This window comes from Desmodus rotundus, chromosome 9 (assembly GCF_022682495.2).
Source record: "Desmodus rotundus isolate HL8 chromosome 9, HLdesRot8A.1, whole genome shotgun sequence".
Lineage (NCBI taxonomy): Eukaryota > Metazoa > Chordata > Mammalia > Chiroptera > Phyllostomidae > Desmodus > Desmodus rotundus.
The window spans coordinates 16,365,477-16,385,801 of NC_071395.1; the positions used below are offsets into that span (position 1 = coordinate 16,365,477).

Sequence of the window (20,325 nt, forward strand, 5' to 3'; positions counted from 1 at the left end):
TAAGTACATTCAGAGTATTGTGCAACCATCACCACCATTCACGTCCAAAACCTTCTCATCAGCCCAGACTGAAACTCCAACACACTAAACAAGAATTCCTCACCGCCCCCTCTCCCAGCCCCTGGTAACTGCATCCCGCCTTCTGTCTGTGTGGTTTTGACTACTACTCTAAGTACCTCATATAAGCAGAATCATAAATATCTGTCCTTTTGCATCTGGCTTATTTCACTTAACATAATGTCTTTGAGTTTCATCCATGTTGTAGCATATGTCAGAATGTCATTCCTTTTTAAAGCTGAATAATACTCCATCTCATATATATCACATGCTGTTTACCAATTCACCCACAGGTGGACTTTTGGGTTGTGTCCACCTTCTGACTCTTGTGAACATGCTGCTGTGAACGTGGAGGTACAAATATCTGTTCGAGCCCCTGCTTTTGGTTATTTGGGGCATACATACAGAAGTGGAATTGCTGGATCATATAGTAATTTTTATGCTTAATTTTTTTTAGAAATTGCCATCCTGTTTTCCTCAGCTACTGCACAATTTTACATTCCCACAAGCAATGCACAAGGGTTCTAATTTCTCCATGTCCTTGTCAACACCAATTGTGCCTAGCTTTTTGATAATGGCCACCCTAATGGGTGTGCAAGAAGAATTTTAATAACTGGATCAGTGCTACAGTGGGACAAGCTGCCCAGGGAAGCAGGGGCTGGTGGGCGTGCTCTAGCAACAACCGGACAGACTGACGTGTTCACAAGGGCAAACTGTGCACTGTCCGAGCGTGTCTGATCACAGGGTGGGTAGGGGCTGACACTCAGCCCCTACTCACAAACACCTTCCACATTCCAAAGTGCAAACCCAGGTGCACAGCTGACCCTTCTGGGAGGAAGCAATGACGTTTACTACCCTAAAAATACTGTCAGCTATCCAGGCCATGTGCTCCAAGGGACACCTTTTTCTTTTGGTGTTGGTTTTTGTTTTTTAATGCAAATTAAGGCATTTATGAAAGCTACTGCTTATCCTGGCTGGCTGACTCTTCATCATGGGGTTGTTGTACCTAGAACAGGTTAGTGATACCTCGTCCATTTGGACCAGATGACCGTCAAGGCCCCTTTCAGTGGCGATACTCTGTGGATCTCTGACAGTTTTATAAAATGCCCCACCCCCAATGCACTGACAGTGGAGTTTACATTCTCTCACCTTGAACCTGGGATCTGTTTGACTACAGAGTTCTGCAGAAGTGACACCGGCCCAGTTTCCAGGCCCAGACCTTAAGAAACTGGCAGCTCCCACTTCCTGTCTCTTGGGACACTCCTTCTTGGAACCTAGCCACCCCGCTATGAGGAAGCCTGAACCACTTTGTAGAGAGACACACATGGTAAAAAACTAACACTCATCACCGAGTAAGTGAACTGTCTTGGAAGCAGAGCCTCCAGCCCCAGCAAAGATGAGCTGTCCCAGCCAAGACCCACCCAAATTGCAGACTGATGAGTAAAGTAAACGACTGAAGTGGTTTTAGGCCACTACTGTTTTAGGGTGATTTTCTGTAGCTACAGTTGATAACCGAAACAGTCTGTAACAGAAAGTGGCCAGTTCTCCAAGCTCACATTTCCACCGTAGGCCTCACGCCAACAGACCTCCAAGGCAGGGCCTTCTCTAAGGGGCCCTCAGTTTTTTTTCACATGTCACTGGCAATGGCCTTTGTCCCTCATCTCCTCTCCCAGTCCCCAATTTAGGATAAAATAAATCTCTATCATATAATGATGCTGAGTCCCACCTTCTGTGCATCTGCACCTTCACTGTTTGGATTTCTTGAGGAATCATAGGTTTCTCTGAGCCACACACTGGGCCCCTCCATGGACTTGCCCCGAGTGTGCTTTGCCCTGGTCTAGTATTATGCAGCCTTGGGGGACTGGCTTCAAGGAACAAGACAGAGGCAAAATGTACTTGATCCAGTAAACTGCTGTCCACGTTGTCTCTTTTACTTGCTCTGAGCTTAAGGTGACTCACACAAGCCAAGCAAAGGGGTAGGGGACGCAGAGGAGAAGCCATGCCTGGGCCCTGGCCAGCTCTGCCTGCAGCAGCTCTGTCACAGATCAAACCTGCTGCATTTCCTCGGACGGGAGTGGGTTTCTCTCCAAGGCCTTCTTCAGTTCTCACGCTCGCCAGTTAAACTATCCTCCTTCGGGGATTACCGCCCCCTCCCGCCCCAACTTCATTTCAGGAAGGAAATAGTTAAAACAAGACTCCTGCCCTTCAGGGCCTGGGAGGGGGCGGTTGCAGTTTTCTACAGTATAGTGGTTGCCTCTGAGGAGGGCTGGAAGCTTAGGACATTCTTGCTGTCCTAGAGTGGAGGAGGTCTGGGAGATCTTGGAAAAGGGGAGGACAGGCAAACAGGGGGGCGTGTGTTCCTCCGGAGTTTTCTTTTTCTCGCTAGCCCTTGCACGCGCGCGCGCACATAAGTCATCCCTGTGGGCTGGCGATTGTGGACTGGAGGTGGAGAGGCTCCGTCCCAGCTGGTCGCCAGAGGCTGGCTGCCGGCGGACCTCCCCACCAAAGAGGTTCCCAGGAAGTTTTGCAAAGTAGATGCAACAGTGCAGCCGGAACGCAGCCGCGCAGGAGCCCGGGACCCCCGCCACCCACTCTCCAGGCGCTGTGCGCGGACCAGGCAGCTGTCTGCGCCCGCCTAGCTCCACGGTAGGTGCAACTCTTTCCTCTCGGGGCCAGGCAGGAATGGGGGAAAGGCCTCCCGAGCCCCTTGGCTGGGAGGAGAGGGAGCGGGCATCATTTTCGCCCTGCGCCCTGTGCCTTGGGCAACCCTCCACACACGGGCTGGCACCCACCTGCCCAGGGGCGCGTGGCGGCCCGGGCGCCTTCCTAGGAGGGGTGCACTCCGGAGACGCCCGTACTTTCCAGGACTGTTTGAAAGCCCCTCAGCCTCCCCAGGCAGGATTCGGATTTTCAGTTAAAGAATATATACAGTTCTCCCTGGGTATCTCCTTTCCCCAGGCATGCAAGAACTTTGTGGAACTTCACTCCCTTGTCGCAGGCTCCAGAGCCTACTTGGGAAGGGTGTCCCGCAGCCTTTTCTTACTCGCCTGCTTCTCCTCCCTGCACACCGGCGGGTATCAAGGGTAGCCACGGGCACTCCGTGTGAGGGACAGATGTTTTGGAAAACCCCCAGTGCAGCTGGTTTGGAAACCTGCTTGTAGGTGTCTGGCCATTTGATTCTACGCTGTCCTTCAAAGGGCACTTGTTGCCTTTCACGTGCAGAAAACTAGGTCTGTTTCTAGATTATCGGCTTCTGTTTACACCATCCTAATGGCGCTCCTCGATAGAGTTGGCGGCTGAGGGGGTTGGGTAGGAGGCAAATTGAAGTCAGACTTTGTCAGGAAGGCGAGTTGCTGATTTATTACCCAGCAAGCAAAACCCACAGGAAACTTGCAAAGAGTGCCTAGTTTTTTGTTTCTCCTCTTGTAGATGCTTAGGGCTTCCTCTGCCTCCCTCCCGTGCCTTCTGTTCTAAGTGTTAACTGAGAAACACCTTGACAATCATTTCAGGTAAACTAAGTGCTCTAAACGCAGGTCATTTGGGTAAAGCCAGAATTTCCAAATTATTGTCCTAAGTACAGGTAGGCATCGATCCTAGGAATCAGATGTTAAATGGTTAACGTGTAAGCATCAGGATTCATTCCTCTTCCTTAATAACAGCTTTTGAACTTCAGCAAATTCTTATACGCCAAATAGAAGAACGCTGAATCTATAAACCATGTCCTTGAGGTCTGAACCTGAGATGCTTCTCTAGAGCCGTGACTGATTATTCCAAGCACAGCATGACTTACACCCATGGAAATGAGCTACAGGCTCGTCCCTGGAGGAGCATGCATTTGAAGAGCTTCTTTTGTGTGGGTTGGCATTTTTCACCCAATGTATGGTATTCATATGCCTTTGCCAAGTACCCCTTGGCTCTGCAGCTTAACATGTGTAGAGAGCTGACGGGGATGTCATCAGACATGATTTCTGTGGTGGTGTCATTGTGGTGGGGGGAGGAAAGCGGCTTTAATGATAGCCAGCTCACATTTTGTTAAGAACCCACAGCCTTGGCCTCCTTAGCTCCTGCCGTAATCAGCTGACCAAGCAAACCAGCAATCCAATGTTCAAAGACTACAGTTGTTCATTTCATGGGTGGCGGGATACCCCCATGGCCAGGTCAGTTCACCACATATCCTTCCAACAGACTCTAACAGGCAAAGAGACATTCCATTTCTGAAAGAAGCCTTCCCTCTCCTAGCTGTAATACAGCTATTGCTGAGGATTCCATTCTGCCTGGGAAACTGGGAGGCTTTAGTCATTACACAGCACAAGATACACTGAAGTATTTTTCTGCTCCCACCTCTGATCTGGAGAGGAAGGCGATAGTAAGCTGTGTTCTCGGAGTCCTGGGCTCCACTGCTGAACGGAAATAGTGTCTATCAATATTCGGTCAGATATTCACTCCAAACTGTAAAAGCCAGAAAAACTGCAGACTACTTACAAGTCCACGTAGATCGGATACGTACATAGTATGCCCCTAGCTTAGAAAATTGATGTTTTTATCATTTAGTTTTATAATATCAGGCTGAGTCAAGTCCTATAAGCAAAGCAAAGTGAGGTACTGTATGTGTCATGCTGCTTCCTGCCCATGAAAACTTGGCTCCACTCCCTAGAGACTCAGTCTTCTTATGAGTAAAATGGGGCTAGTGCCCCTGCCGACCTACAGTTGTGAAGTTCAAGTCAGGTGGCAGATATATGCATAATAGAGTGTATTACTACGATAAATACAATGTTATTACGTCTGGTTCCTAGCGAAAGTCTCAGGAGAAGGCCCAAGTATTCAGTGTCTACTATACAAATTGAATAAATCTTATTTCATTCATCCACATATTGACTAAAGCTAAGCTTTACTGGTAACTATCAAAGATAACTCAAAATTCCTAAAAGTGGTATGTTATTTCGTCCACATATTGAGTAAACCTAAGCTTTATTGATAACTGGCAAAGATAATGTCCAAATCCCTAAAACTGGTTAATGCCAACCATGAATAAATTAAGAAAAAAAGACACAGTTTTTTAAAAGTCCATTATATGTCACAGGCATACACATCACTGCCTAAATGAGCTTACTTCATTTAAAGATTCCTAAAAACTCACAAAAAAGAAAATATAAAACTACTTAAATGTGAGGAGCCACCAACTCCACTCATTTTCCCAACATCTTGTCTTGAACGGTTAAAGTAGAAACCTAGACTTCCTGGGCAAGAAAGACCCCTTGCTCTCTGCCAGTGACTAAAACGGGCAAACCAACACACGAATGGGAACGTCATGAAAACATTTCAGGTGCTAAGAAAAGCCTGCGAATGAGAGACAGTGTAGTCCAGTGGTTAAGAGCTGAGGCTCAAAGTTGGATTCACCTGCCGTAGAATTGCAGCACTGCTCCCCAGCACCTGCGCCTTTGACGGGCGTCCTGACGTGGCTGAGTCTCCGTTTCCCTGTCTTTATAATGGAGCCGTATCTGCTTCACAGGGCCATGGTCTAGATCAGATGGCACCGTGCTTGCGCAGTGCTCATCAGCATGACGAGGCACAGGTCCCCTAGAAAACCAAATGGTGTGCCTAGCCTGGGAAAGTCCATTAGTCCCAGTTTCAGTCATTGGCAAATAATTATGACAATAATTTCTGAGGAATTGAAAAGCCAGAAACTCCTGTCAGTATATGTAGGTTGTACACATTAATCATCAAGGTGTTCAGTAAAATAAATATTTTGTCTTTATCAGTTATGTCACATTTAGTTAAAACTAAGTTGTTAGCCCTGGCTGGTGTGGCTCAGTGGATTGAGCACTGGCCTGCGAGCCAAAGGGTCACCAGTTGGATTCCCAGTCAGGGCACATGCCTGGGTTGCAGACCAAGTCCCCAGTAGGAGGCGCACGAGAGGCAACCACACATTGATGTTTCTCTTTCTCCTTCCCTTCCCCTCTCTCTAAAAATAAATAAATAAATCTTTTTTTTTAAAAAAACTAAAATTGTTATATGTATTGACGGTGTTAACCAGAGTTCAGATATTAAATTAACATTCTGTGATACTTTAAATGGCTAACTATGCTGCATTTTATTCCCATGTTCATAATTTACCATGTGTAAAACAGCACACGTTTTGGAATATTGGATTCTTAATTATAGAATTGGTCATTTTATGCTTTAACACTATGTAACTTACGCAGCATAGAATGCCTTTTCTCTTCCACTACTAAAATTTATCCCAGCACTCAAAGATTTTTTTAATTCACGTTCTTATCAACCTAGGTATAGTGAATAGAAAACAGTACCATACTCTTAAATCTACTATTAAAACAAAAAACTGACACATCCTCATGCATTTTATAATCTAGATGTAAGGACAGCAGCGGACAGAGATGAGAGATGAGAGAGATAGAGGGACAATTTGCCCTCGTGCAGCTTTGGTCTTGTCTGGTTTGTTCTGCTTGGGGTAAACTGACACAGACACAAAAGTAGATACACAAAAATTCACCAGTTTTGGTAAGTGTTTCCAAATGCACGCTCATATGACAGCTGTCACAGTACAATCTAACAAAACTGTTCCAAATACAGTTAGAGGAAACTAAGTGCAACTAGAGCCATCTTACGGAAGAAAACCAAATGAACTTTTGGCTGACCCAATATCTTATCACTACCCAATATCTGCTTTTTAACTAGAGCAATAAATAATCATTGACTACAATCTTACTGGCAGCTGAATTCTGTAACCAAAATTATTTTTTCTCCTTTTTTTTTAGGAGTGTGTGAAAGCAGCACAATAAGAGGCATTTTTTCAAATTTGCATCGAGATGGAAACGTTTTGCTTCAGGGTGTCCTTTTGGGTGGTGCTGGTCGGATGTGTAATTAGTGATAATTCCGAGAGCTACAACACAAATCTAAGCGCCCGTGTGGACGATTTTACCACTTCTTCTCATGGGACAGAGCTCAGCTTCCCGGTTACCACTCATCGACCCTCTAAGTTGGCCCTACCCAGCAATGGCTCAATGCACAGCTACTGCCCACAGCAGACAAAGATTACTTCAGCTTTCAAGTACATTAACACTGTGATATCTTGTACTATTTTCATCGTGGGAATGGTGGGGAATGCAACTCTGCTCAGGATCATTTACCAGAACAAGTGTATGAGGAATGGCCCCAACGCGCTGATAGCCAGCCTTGCCCTCGGAGACCTTATCTATGTGGTCATTGATCTCCCCATCAATGTATTTAAGGTAGGAAGTCACCACAAATATTATTTGCAAGTGTGAACCTATGCTCTGATCCCACAGGAAGAGAGATGCTGCAGAGTTTTCTGACCTGCATTTTAGTCCGTGTTTTTACCGAGAGCAGTTTCTGCTATCTTACAGCTAGTGGCCTGTTAAATTTTTATTATTTGTTAAATGTTACACTTCTTTTCTAACTTAATTTTAACCAAGTAGTATTTTGGGAATGACTCTTCAGAGGTGTCTGTCATACACTGGATTCTCATGCCATCCCTGAGCTTGCTGAGTAGCTGGGCAATCTCGGGGAGATCACTTGATTTTTCTGAGACTCAATTTTCAGAGTGAGATCTACTGAGCCCCCAAAGTACTTAAAATAAATACATTCAGTTGCAGTTACCTGTCTAACGTGATGCTGTTCAGAAGCCCAATATCCACAGTGTGGCTTGAAAGGAAAAGCACCTATTTCAGTCTGGTGGTCTGGACTGACGGCTGGAGCCAGGGCACACGCTGGTTTGCCTGGGCGCCTGGGCGCCTGAGAGATATCGGGCCCACATGACAGGAGTCCGGGGTGGACCTCAGTGAGCAGAATCACCAAAAACTTTCACAGCAGGCATCCATGCACTGTTGCCTCCTTTGTTTCTTTGGTTTACATTTAGCGAGAGCCCACTGTGTGTCCCCCCACAAGCTGGGCGATAGGGTCCAAAAAGGCAAATTAGACAAAATTAGTGCCTGAGTGGGAGAGGGAGATAACTAACCAATGTTACTGTGGTCACCTTGCTCTCAGGGCTCTTTAGCACCAAAACGAACTACAGCCAGAAGGAACTAGGTGATCCATATTTGGTCTTGTGATTGTGAGAGGAAACTTGCTGCAAGAACTCAAATGAACCAAAATTCAAATAAAACCGTGATCTATGCCAGCATGTCTTTATTCTAAGCCCAGGAAAAGCACTTTCCTCAGCCTTGAGTTTTTCTTCTATGTACTATCCATACAAATGAAACTATTCTGCATGCTCACATTTTGAAATAGGACTTTACATGGCAAGTTTTGTCAATTGAAGACATAAGTTTTAAGGAGAAGAGTAGCCTTTTGGTGTCCAATAGATACACTTAAACAGTGGCAAAATGTCCTAGCATACCAGAAAAATCAGTGGTCAAACAATGAAGATGTAAGCAGTGGTTACAATGTTCAAAACTACAAATAAAAAAACATTCTAAATTATCTAATACACTGTAAAATTGGGGAAATTAGATAACAAATATTTTTTTAAATCACATATCATGTCTTCCCACATAATAGCATGAATACATGTTTTCTATTTGGAATTACAATGAGATTTTAGAACCAAACAATGAGGCAAAATGTGTAATTAATGTAAAATGTTTAACATATGCTACAGAACTTTATTTTTTCCTTTAAAAGGTCATTTTCTCTTTATGGAGTATTATGTGTATTCAACACCTGACTTTCTCATGATTTATTTCTTTAATAATAGATTTGAAAATGTTGTGATGACTCACTCAAAATCTGACTTTTCAGCAGTCACTGTGTGGGGTATCAAAGATTGATTATTCATGCTTCGACACCGGTTAACCAACCCATGGTGGCTCAGGAGAGTAATTAACCATCTTTGAACTAACAATCCCCATCTGAACATACGCAAAGCGGCTTCTTGGCAAATCAGTATCTGCAACTGCTGGGAGGGGGACTTGCGTGTCACTTTAAGGTGCCACCTGCCAATTACGGAACCAAACTTCATTTCTAGTGCATAGCAGTGTTTTTAAGTCATCTCATCTGGACTATCTCCAAATTTGTTGAAAATCCCAAAAGAACAAAACCCTTTATTTAAAAAAAGAAAAACCTTTATTTTACATTCATATAGTAATGGATAAAAAAAATAACACACTCTTATTTGACTATATGGTTCTTACCTCTTGGAAATCCAATATGGTCAGCCTTCTGTATCCGCAGGTTCTGCTTAGGCAGATTCAACTGACTACAAAAGGAAAATATTCAGAAAAAAGTTATGTCGTCGCCGACGTGACTGCGTGGCTAGGCGTGCAATGGTCATGTCTATACTGAACACGTGCAGGCTTTTTCTTCTTGTCGTTATTCCCTGGGACACAATATAGCATAATGGCTGTTCACCTGCATTTGCATTGTGCTAGGTGTTACAGGTTACCTAGATGTGTCTTAAAGTGCTCAGGAAGATGTGCCTAGGGTATACACAAATACTGTGCCGTTTTATACAAGGGACTTGAGCACCCAAAGATTTGGTTATTTGCAGGGGGTCCTAGAACCAATCCCCCACAGATACTGAGGGGTGACTGTACTGTAATACCTACTGTAGTTTTAAATAGTATGGACAGTGTGACTGGTGTTTTTACATCACAGGTGTACATTTGTATAATTCCTGTTTTTCTAAAACTTAATGAGTTGTTTAACCAAGATTACTTTTAGAAAGTAAACCTTTTGGTTTCAACAAAAACTACTCTTTAGTCGTTTCTACCTTATCCCAGAGGAAAAGAGAAAAAGCGTTGGAGGGAGCTAAAAAGGCACCCAGCATTTGGGGGCTACTTGTACTTCTCTCAGTCCTCTTCCCTAGGTTAGGAGATGGTGCTGTTTCTCTGACTTCGGTCCAGGGTAGTCAGGAGAAATCCTTCCCCGCAGTGTGGGCGCCAGGCCCTCACGACTCCTCTCCACAGCTGCCTCCTTCTGTAAGGCTCTGACACTTTGGGGTCTCACATCCCAGACCTGTGATTCCTCTCTAACCATGTCAAGCTACCTCTTCACTTCAGGGCAAAGTAGCAGCTGTCCATCTCATTTTACTATTATGTTTAGGTACATATGAAATGAAAGTAGTGTATAAACTTGGAGAACATGCTATTAAAAGGATGCATGTAGCTTCTTTATCACTCCCCCCCACCCCATTAGAAGAATTAGCTTGAAAAAGGATGGGAAGTATCTGCTATGCTCTCCAAAGAACGATGAGTTTTCAAACCACACAGGTCGTTGTGTTTAACAATTCTATCAATTGCTTGTATACTCAGTTCTCAGGTCTCCAAGCAGAAAACATTACGCTGAGTCATAGCAGAGTCAGCATGGGTGGGAGGGGACACTGGGAGGGCTGTGTCTTTGGGCAAGGTAGACTCGCTGACTGGACTGCAGTAACGTTACGAGTGATAAAGTGCTCCTTCTATTCACATTTCCCCCCTTCTCTCACTTTGAAAGAAATTGTGCCGCAAGTGTTTCATATATGAATGTGATGTAACACAACTGACAAGCAAAGCCGAGGGGCTGTTTCTGGCCTGTCATTATCCTGTTCAGCTGGTGCAGGGCAGCTCTGGATGTTCTGCGGGCATGGAAGAGGGGATCACGCCACACAATCCCAAAAACGTCCAAAAGATATCTGTGTCTTCAGGGTTTCTTCCCTCTACTCTATATTGCACTTTGCTTCTACTTATTGAGTGTCCCTCTGCCCCAAAACACCCAGGAGCTCCCATGGTGAGTAGTCAAGGCCCTCCCCACTCCGGACATACTTCAGCTACTTCTTAACCACTTCCCAGTGTGCTTGCTCAGCTCTCGTGGAATGCCATCACTTCCCTGAAGTCAAATGCTGTGCCTTAAGCAGCATTCACAGGGAGGCTGATGTAGTCACTGAATTGGGGCTGCTGAGACATTTACAGATCCTACATTGAAAGATGAGTTAGGTCTGGAGTTACATATGCTGCATTGAGAAAAAAAATAAGCCAAAAAATGGAAAGAAGCCCCTTTGACCCTTGCTTAAACTCATACATACACAGACACATCACATTAAGTGGTGACAAAATCAGACATTCTGAGATAAAATGTGGAGCAGAAGGAACCTAAGAAAGCAAATGAATGCCAGTTACCTTCCTGGTTTTCAAGCATAAAAGGGCCTTGCCAATGGCAATATTGAAGAAAACCTGTTGCTAAGTTTATCGAAGAATCACTCTAATTTTTAATTGTTCAAAAGATAATATCACTAATTTCAAGAGAAGACTGAAAAGAACAAGAGGGAGGAAGGGAAATGAGTTAACAGACCTTTTCAAATACCCACACTTACAATCAAAACAGATGATGGATTCAGTTTGTCAAGAAATTACATTATCTGATATCCTGAATTTTCAAGAAATGCAAATACTTAGCCATGTAAATTAACTTATGTATAAAATACATGCATTCATTACCAAGCAATTAAAACACTGTATCTGTTCTTAGGGAACAAAAATAACCCTCAATTACTTAATGACAATATAGATTAGAAGTGTAGAACTTAATAACTGTATTCTTTAATGATTCATAAGATTTTGTTTATGGCATGCAGTGTTGTCCCTGGAGAGTTAGGTTATAATTTTGAACAGAGTAGAACCCTAGAAGTGATGCTGGTGCATGGGTGGGCCAGAGCTTGGTACCATGTGCTTTCCGGGTAATAGCTCCTCCATATGTGCACGCAGATACTCGGCCTAGTACATAAAAACAGGAATGTGGGGAAATACATGTGAGAGAAATAGAGTGGAGGAGATTAAAATGATGGCCATGGGAAGAAGGGAGAAGTTGAGTCTGATGACTAGATGTAGAATCTCTGATATGCATAGCCGGGTATTGGAACTGGTGACGTCGGAGATATTACTGTAGGTAAATAATGTCTTCACTGAACACGTGGGGTACAGCAGATCTGGGAAAACCAGCTAAACAGCCAGTGAGAGCATTCGGTAACGACTGTTGATTACTAGTTAGGTCTACTCTAAGCAACCACCTCTTGTTGAGGACAACAAAGAAAAATAAGCAAATCCAATTTCTGCATGAAATGATCAGGAATATTCTGCGGTGGAAAGTCAAGGTTCCCAGTATGTTGCCCTGGCAGACCAACACGTGGGAAATACGAGAAATGCCGAAACCCACGATGTTCACGCAGAGCAGTTACACACGCAGAGCAGTGGGTGCACCCTGTCCGGGCAGCCATACGAGAGTCGTTTCTCCACACATCAAGGCAATTCACGTCTCAAAAACAAATGCCACAAATGCTTACAGATTCTTATGCCTCAAACATAATAGTTGTTCAATAAATGCTTATTGATAGGATTTGATTTGATTAGAGCTTTTGCTGTTAAAATGAACTTCTAATCAGATTTCTCTGAGACATTCACATTAAAATTGTGATAATGATAATGATGATTTCTCAGAGGGGTTCTTCATTTACAGACAAGGCACAGATATTATCTGTGGGCTGCACATGCTATTCCCCCAAGTCGATCAAATTACCAATGCATTGCATACATGATATGGTATTGCCTAACCCTTTTACTTATCAAGCAAATAAACAGACCTTTCTCATGTACTCCAGCAACAGTGCTATCCTCATAAAGTTAGGTATAGAAACTGTAGCCCTGAATTTTAAGACAGGAATTTTAAGACATGTGTCCCTTGACAAGGATCTCTGCCCCTTATTGGTGCAATGCCTTCCAGCTAGTTTTCCCTGCAGATGGCTCTGACCCTGCCCCCTTCCAGGTGCCTCCCTCTTCACGATTTTCCTCTGCCTCTATCCACTCCAGCTTACCTGGTCCATCTGAGAAGACCAAGATGATTCTTCTACCTGACATATTTCTCCCTCATGCATCCTCTGGCTTACTCCACTTTATTCTTCAGATCTCAGCTTAAACATCTTTGTCGGGCAAGTATCCATGGCCCAGCCTGGGTTAGTGTCTCTCTCTTGTGCTGCCATGACGCCCTCTGTTAACCCTGGAATAGCACTTAACACACACACGCTATTGTATTTGCCAATTCATTTGCCTGTCTGACCCACTACACTGCAAGTTCCTTGGGGCAAGCTGCCATCATCCTCATTTATCATTGTATCTCCTGCATCCAACACTGGCCCAGCTTTAAAAAGACTTGATGAATGAGTAAAATAAGGAAATGTACTATAGTTGCCTCTATAAGAATGTTTTTCTCCCATGCAATTCTAGATATAAAGGCAGACTTGCTTTTTGAGTTTATTAAATTTCTACTTTTTCCCTTCACACCAGGAATGGCTCAGGGTCCATATATTGCAAGCAAAGCAGAGCAGGACATAACAGGACTGCTTTACCCCTTCCCCTTTGTCTTTAGAGGTCAAGAGTTCTTGTCCTATGGTTCAGGCATTGTGTTATTTAATTTCCTCTCTCTCTGGTGCATATAACCAAATGAAGGGTTCTTTCCAAGATTTCTGTGCAATGTACATTTTTTGAGCATAGCTGCAATTTTGGTTGTGATTGCACTATTAAACCTACAAGTAATTTGGAATATCAAAATGAACATCCATATCACAAAAGATTTTATTTGTTCTTTAGAGAATAGAAAATAGGTTGATTTTCTGGCATCACTAAGATGTCCACTTGCAAAAGTCCGTTATGCTAACTTGGTGATTTAAGAATATATATGTACATATAAAATGACAGAGTGATAAATTTATTACCCAATTTGCTGTTATAAGGAAGTTCCTGTCTGGAAAGGCTTCAGAACCCTCTCGAACTCTGCCTCCCCTCCGACTTCATTTCCTGTGTCTGGGAACCTCATTGCTTTCTCTCATGGTTATGCTAAGTAATTATTCTCATGTGAGGTTACCCTGCTAGCCCCGCGTTTGGCTCGCAGCACAGTTCTTATCATTTCTGATGGGGGATGGAAACCGTCCATAACTGCGGGATTGTTTCCCGTGGCTGAGGAGGCAGAGCTGGTTTTAGAGTTGCTCTCATTAGGAAGGTGTTGAGATGTAAAAAGCATCATTCCCAGTGATATTCCTCCATCAAAGAGTTTAGCTCTGGAGAGAGTTTGCTGCATTCTAAATATAACATAAAGTTTTACCTAGAGAAAGGAACTTCCACATGCTAAATAGTGTGTGTGTGATGTTGCACTGATTCCAGCCTTCTCCTCAGTAAAAGCAGATGTTCTGGCTATTCTACGGTGAAATATTTCTATAGGGTATTTATTTTGTGAGTTTCCAGGATGTGAGTGTTATTTCTTCATTATTATACGAAGTTAACACAGTTAGTCTGAAGAATGCGTGAACGAAAATGAAGGAGGATGGGGAATCAAGTTTACTGAGTCTCAAATTGGTTCTAAGACTATAGCAGTTAAATAAGGAATGTTTTTAAGAAATTCTGTCAAAGTAAATTTGATAGACTGCCAGAAATTCTACAACTGCCTTCTAGCTCTACCATATTCTCCTGGGAGTTAGAGTAACTGCTTCCTATAGCTACAACTTTATTTTTAACTAGGCCTAGTTTTTCTTGGAAAAACTTTCCTTCATTATAAAATTAGTAGTTGAAATTAAATTCAGTAATTGAACTGAATGTTAAGTACCATTCGGTGTTAATTTTTGGTAGCCTTATTTTTATTTATTTTTTAAGTATTTTTTATTGATTATGCTATTCCGGTTTCCCAATTTTTCCCACTTTACCCCCCCTCCACCCTGCCCCTCCGACCCTCCAGCATTCCCCCCTCCTTAGTTCATGTCCGTGAGTTCTACATATAAGTTCTTTGAGTCCTCTGTTTCCTATACCATTTTTTATCTTTCCCCATCTATTTTATGCCTACCAATTATGCTTCTTCTTCCCTGTACCTTTTCCCCTCCATTTCTCCCTTCCCCCTCCCCACTGGGAACTCCCTCTGTGTGATGTCCATTTCTCTGATTCTGTTTCTGTTCTGGTTGTTTGCTTAGTTTTTGTTTTTGTTGTTTTTCTTTTATTTTAGGCTCATTTGTTAATAGTTGTGAGTTTGTTGTCATTTTACAGAAGCACATACTATAAAATATTTATTTAAATTTGGAAGGTTTGAAGTCCTCGGTGTTCCTGCACATAGGAAACCAAAATCAAACATGCCCCCAGAAAGATTTAATATGGGGTAGGATCAGGGTGGGAAATAGGGACAGCTGGGGTGGGGGGAGTGGTGAGGGGGAAATGGAAACAATTGTACTTGAACAACAATAAAAAATAAAAAATTTTTAAAGTTCAAAAAGTAAAGATTTAATATTATTTTTGGATCTGCAAATTTACAGGTTGCGTTTTAGAATTTAAATGTCTCTATGAGTTCTATCAACAGTTTTTGCCATTGCAACTTTTAAAACAAATTACTTGGAGACCAGTATCTATAATGAGAGCTGGTCAAATTATGGTTCTCATAACACTTATTCTAAATCAGAGAGTGCTATTATTTTAGATCAAATTTTATAAAGGAGGTAATGGGGATGGCAAAGACTTTCTTGTCTAAACGTTCTTATTCATTCAAAAAATATTTGAGCTCCTACTACGTACCAGTCATTGGAGAAACAGCAGTGAACAAAAACAGGCAAATATCCCTGACCTCATGGAAGAAGAAAATAATCAACCAGCTAACTAAGTAAATATATAGCATCTGAGATAAGTGCTAAGGATAAAAATAAAGTGTAAAAGGAGGGAGAGGATATTAATGTAAGAGTGGGTGGAGGAACAAGGCCTCAATACAAAGTGACGGCTGGGTGAAAAGTTAAGAGACTTAGGAGCAAACCATGCCACTGAGTAAGAGCAGTCCAGCCAGAGGAAAGGGCAAGAGGCTCTGAGGCAGAAGCGTGCTGGGAGGGTTAAAGGAGGAGCAAGGAGGCCTTAGCAACGGAATGGAACAGGAGATCACAGGAATGTGGGGCTAGGGCAGGAGATGGGGAAGGCAGATTATATAGGGCCTAATATTAGGGGGACCATGTAATTTATTGTCTGAACTAGGGTATTTTTGAGAGTAAAAGGAGACACTAGCCATAATTACATCTGAAAAGTAGGCATGAATGAAGACCGTCCTAGAAATAAACCAGGAAACATGGTCTCCTACCAATGCACCTTTATAAAGCCTTTAGCTTTTTTCTCTGGGTGAGATAGGAAGCTTTTAGAAGTTTGTGAGCAGATGAATGACATGTTCTCATTTAAATTTAACAAGAACTTTCTGGCTACTATGTTGAGAGATATTTCCTAAATTAATGAAGGGAAATGTACAATATTGAAATGTTATTTATACCAATATACAACTTAAGAATAATACTACCTAAAACTTCAATAGTGTTTACTCTGGGCCAAGGTAACTCATTTGTTCCTCACAAGAAACCTGGGATTCACTACTATTGCCTGAATTCCCAAAACAAAGAAACCGAGGCACGGAGTCTAAAGATTGCTTTAAGGTTGCACAGCCAGCAAGTGATTTGAATCCAGTCTGATGTCAGAGGCCAGGCTGTTAGCTAGCTGCCCCACAGCCCATCTCCCGAACACCTATCTCCTAAGGCAAACTTCATAGTTACCAAAATGGCATCTGTTGTACAGAAATATATTTTCAAAGACTGTGTTCAATGATGAAAGTCACCCCCTGTTTTCTCCTCCATTAAATCTAACAGCTTCTTTAGTTGCTTGTTTAAAACAGAAGTAACGTAGCCCTGGCCAGGTAGCTAAGTTGGTGAGAGGGTCATCCCAATACACTGAGAATGCGGGTTTGATCTCTGGTCAGGGCACGTATAGGAATCAACCAATGAGTGCATAAATAAGGGGAACAACAGGTCGATGTTTCTCTCTCTCTCAATCAATCAATCAATAAAAATTTTTAAACATCTTATTAAGAAAATAAAATAAAATAAAACAAAAGTAACCTATTATAAAGGAAAATGTGAATGATACAAAGATTGTCCTACAGAATAGCATTTATGTTGTAAGTCTTGCAGATTGCATTGGAACATCTGTTAAACAGATTTTTGTATCTATACTCATTGTCATGTTGGTGAGGCCAACAGACAGAAGGGAGCCAGAAAATAAAATAAACTGAAAGGAAAGTGTGAGTTCCTTGAGGGACTGATCGCCCAGACACATACATCTGCTCATCTGCTCAGAGGATCACTTTTTCCCAAACTGGCGCCCCACTCCCAACCACTGGAGAGTCTAGTGTGGACGTGACACAGAAAGTGAGTGTCTATAGCTAGCCCATATTTTCAGTTGGGGTTGAAACATCAGATTTTACTGAAAAACAAAAGGTTACATTGCTAGACCTCCCTTGTAGGTTTATAAGATGCACAGGAACTAAAAGGGGAATGTGAAAGCAAAACAGATGACTTTTGGGAATATGTCTCAACTGATATTTTAAAAGAAGCTAGGCTTCTTTTTTTAAAAAGCCTGGACTTCCAGCCATCACCACCAAGATGCTCACTATGTGTGGGAAGCTGTCTCGGGCTCTTCAGACCAGCCCATTTAGCCCCCTGAACACCACTGAGTGACCTCAGTTGATACAACAGAAGAATCACCTTGCTGAGCCCTGCTCAGCTTCCTGGACCACAAAACTGTGACATATAATAAAATGGATACTGTTTGAAGCCAAAAATAAATAAAAGAAGCTAGGAACTCTGAATTTTTAAAAAATTTACAGAGCAAGTATAGTTTTTTGTGAAATGTCCCATTAAATCTAAAACAGTTTGAAAAAGGAACTTTATTAATAGCTCTAACTTTAAAAGCAACATGTAATGCAAACAATATTGAACATGTTCAAATGTCCAAAGTCATTGCTTGTCAAAATATGAAATGTAATGGACACACAACTCTTTGCCAAATATTGAATGATATACTATGACCCACCCCACATGAGTGTTATGTCAGATGAAGCAATTTTGCAGAATGTCTGTACAAAAGATTAAAAGGAAAAAAAAAAAACCTCTGACCACTATGAACTTTTACCTTAGTTCCACAAATACATATGTCTTGGTGTTATTTATGCCATAAATGTTGCATTTCTCTGCATATTTCTATTGTTTGCACAAATTTGATTTTCTTGTAGAAGCTAAATCTATGAAAATTAGATTAGTGTTACATCACTTAAGAGCCCTAGTATTTTGTAAATTTCTTAAATGTTTTATTGAAGTATAATACACATACACACAGAAAACACATGTATGGTCAGCATTAGCTCTGTGAACTTCCACGAAGTGAACACCTCTGTGTAGCCAGGATCAAGAAACAGAAGCGCACCTGTGCCCAGAGGTCCCTCAATCACTAACCACCCTAAGTCCCAAGGCGGCTGTTCTCCTGACCTCCAATGGCATGAATTTGTTTGCCTAGTTGGGCGTCTTATAGAAATAGACATAAATGGAATCATATGGTACATACTCTTCTGTCTGGCTTCGTTTGCTCAACATTGCGTTGGTGAGAGGAACCCATGTCCTTGTGTGTATTTGTGGCTCATTAATCCCACGACCGTTTAGTACTTCGCTGTCTGAATATGCCACAGATCCCATTCAACGGCAGGCGCTGAAAGAGTTTCCAGCTTTGAGCAAATATGAAGAGTACATTTATGGACAGTCTCATGTGTACCTATTTGTGTGAAAATATATGCTGAAAAATACATATGTATATACATATATAAGACCTACATATGTATAGTATATAAAAATGTATGTAATACTTACATATCAATATATATCTATATGATTTAAATAGTTTTAACATAAATCTTGATCATAATCCTTTTATATTTTAATCAGTAATTTTGGAGAGCTATAGCAGGGCATGGTGCAGCATTAGGAACCAGGTAGAATTTCCCAGACAGACTTTTTTCTTCTAATTTTAAAGCTAAAGATCTGTGTGTCCTTTGAATAAATTTTGCTCACTATAACTCTTCTTTGCCTTTCAAGGAAATCTATTATATGCCTCTATATAATGGATAACCCCCAAATAATTCTCACATTTACTAAGTTTTTATAGAAAACACACAAAAATCTAGTGTGAACATGAATTTGAGTTGTTCACATTCTATTTGAGGATACAAGCATAGATTCAATCAAGTTAGACCAAATTCCAGGGCAATTTTATATTCAGTGTTTTGTTGAAATTTTTGAAACCATTGAACCTATGAAAAAATAACATTTTAAATGTTAAACACCTATTCACATTCTCTTTAAAAACAGAAAAACTGTCATTTCTCCTTCTCCCAAAGTAATATACACAGCTAAAACAAAATTAATTAAATTAATCTCAAGAGATACAGAAATAAAATTAGGTTTCATTTCCATTACTTCCCATTACTGCTATAATAAATGGTTATTTATTTTAAAACTCTGAAACACACCATGAAACACAGATTTAAGAAGCACTGTTACAGACGGTAAATGTAATGAGAATAAATGTTACGTTAATGAAATTTTCTAGGTAATCTCTCTAAGGTTATTTTGTTAAATGCTATATATTGTGTGTGCCAGATGCTAGGTAAAAGTGTGAGTTTTAATTGTAATCTAGTTACTACATTATAGTAGGACGATATTGTTAAGGGAGTATTGTTACAGAAATTTACCAAATTATAGTATGTGAAGATAGAGCTAAAAGAAAATTCCTCTTAATATCAACAAAATTTTGCATTGTAGCATCCAAGAAGCAATTTTATTTATCAAAACTACTGACTGGATTTTTAATGGAAGTGTCTTACAATGCAAACAACACATATCCCCAAGAAGGTAATCAGAACGGTGTACAATGTGTGAGCACTGAGTTTACAATCCTATGAATGTGTTTAAACTTAGATTGGTTGAAACTCTTCCTGCTGTTTGTTCTGGGAAAACAGTTAGCTTCACAGTAATATTTTCATTGGCTTCATGGAGTGACCTTGAAATTGTCTTGAGCTACTGAGACACCATAAAGGAGGGGAACTTAATCCAAAGTAATTATCACTAAGGTGATATTCCAAGGCCTAATTTGCAAGCATCTTTCTTCTGTCTGAGTCTTTGACCCAGTGGTAGGCAAACTACACCCAGTGAGTCAAATCTGGCCTAAGGACTATCTTTATTAATAAAGTTATATTGAAACAGCCATACCCATTGCTTATGTGAATAGTTTCAACAAATACCATATGTTCCTAAAACCTAAAATATTTACTATCTAGCCATTTCCCAAAAACGTTTGTCTACCCCTTTCGCATTTCTTCAACCACTCTGCCCCTGTCTTTCATTCCTGCCTCTCGTTCTCCTCCATTTTGTCCCATGGT

At 41.5% G+C, this 20,325-nt stretch overlaps 1 protein-coding gene and 1 long non-coding RNA gene across 4 annotated transcripts in view; one reads left to right on the forward strand and one right to left on the reverse strand.

Annotated features, from left to right (window-relative positions):
• LOC112312674 (uncharacterized) overlaps positions 1–20,325 on the reverse strand; it is a 251,719-nt gene that overhangs the window by 156,461 nt on the left and 74,933 nt on the right. For all 3 annotated transcript variants that reach the window (XR_006656660.2, XR_008425222.1, XR_011650348.1), the window contains exon 5: positions 9,228–9,292. This is a non-coding gene — a long non-coding RNA (uncharacterized lncRNA). The remainder of the gene's footprint in view (positions 1–9,227; positions 9,293–20,325) is intronic.
• EDNRA (endothelin receptor type A) overlaps positions 2,067–20,325 on the forward strand; it is a 54,060-nt gene continuing 35,801 nt past the window's right edge. The window contains exons 1-2 of the mRNA XM_024569256.3: positions 2,067–2,703; positions 6,834–7,307. Of these exons, the coding sequence (XP_024425024.1) occupies positions 6,885–7,307 (423 nt within the window). The 5' untranslated portion in view covers positions 2,067–2,703; positions 6,834–6,884. The remainder of the gene's footprint in view (positions 2,704–6,833; positions 7,308–20,325) is intronic.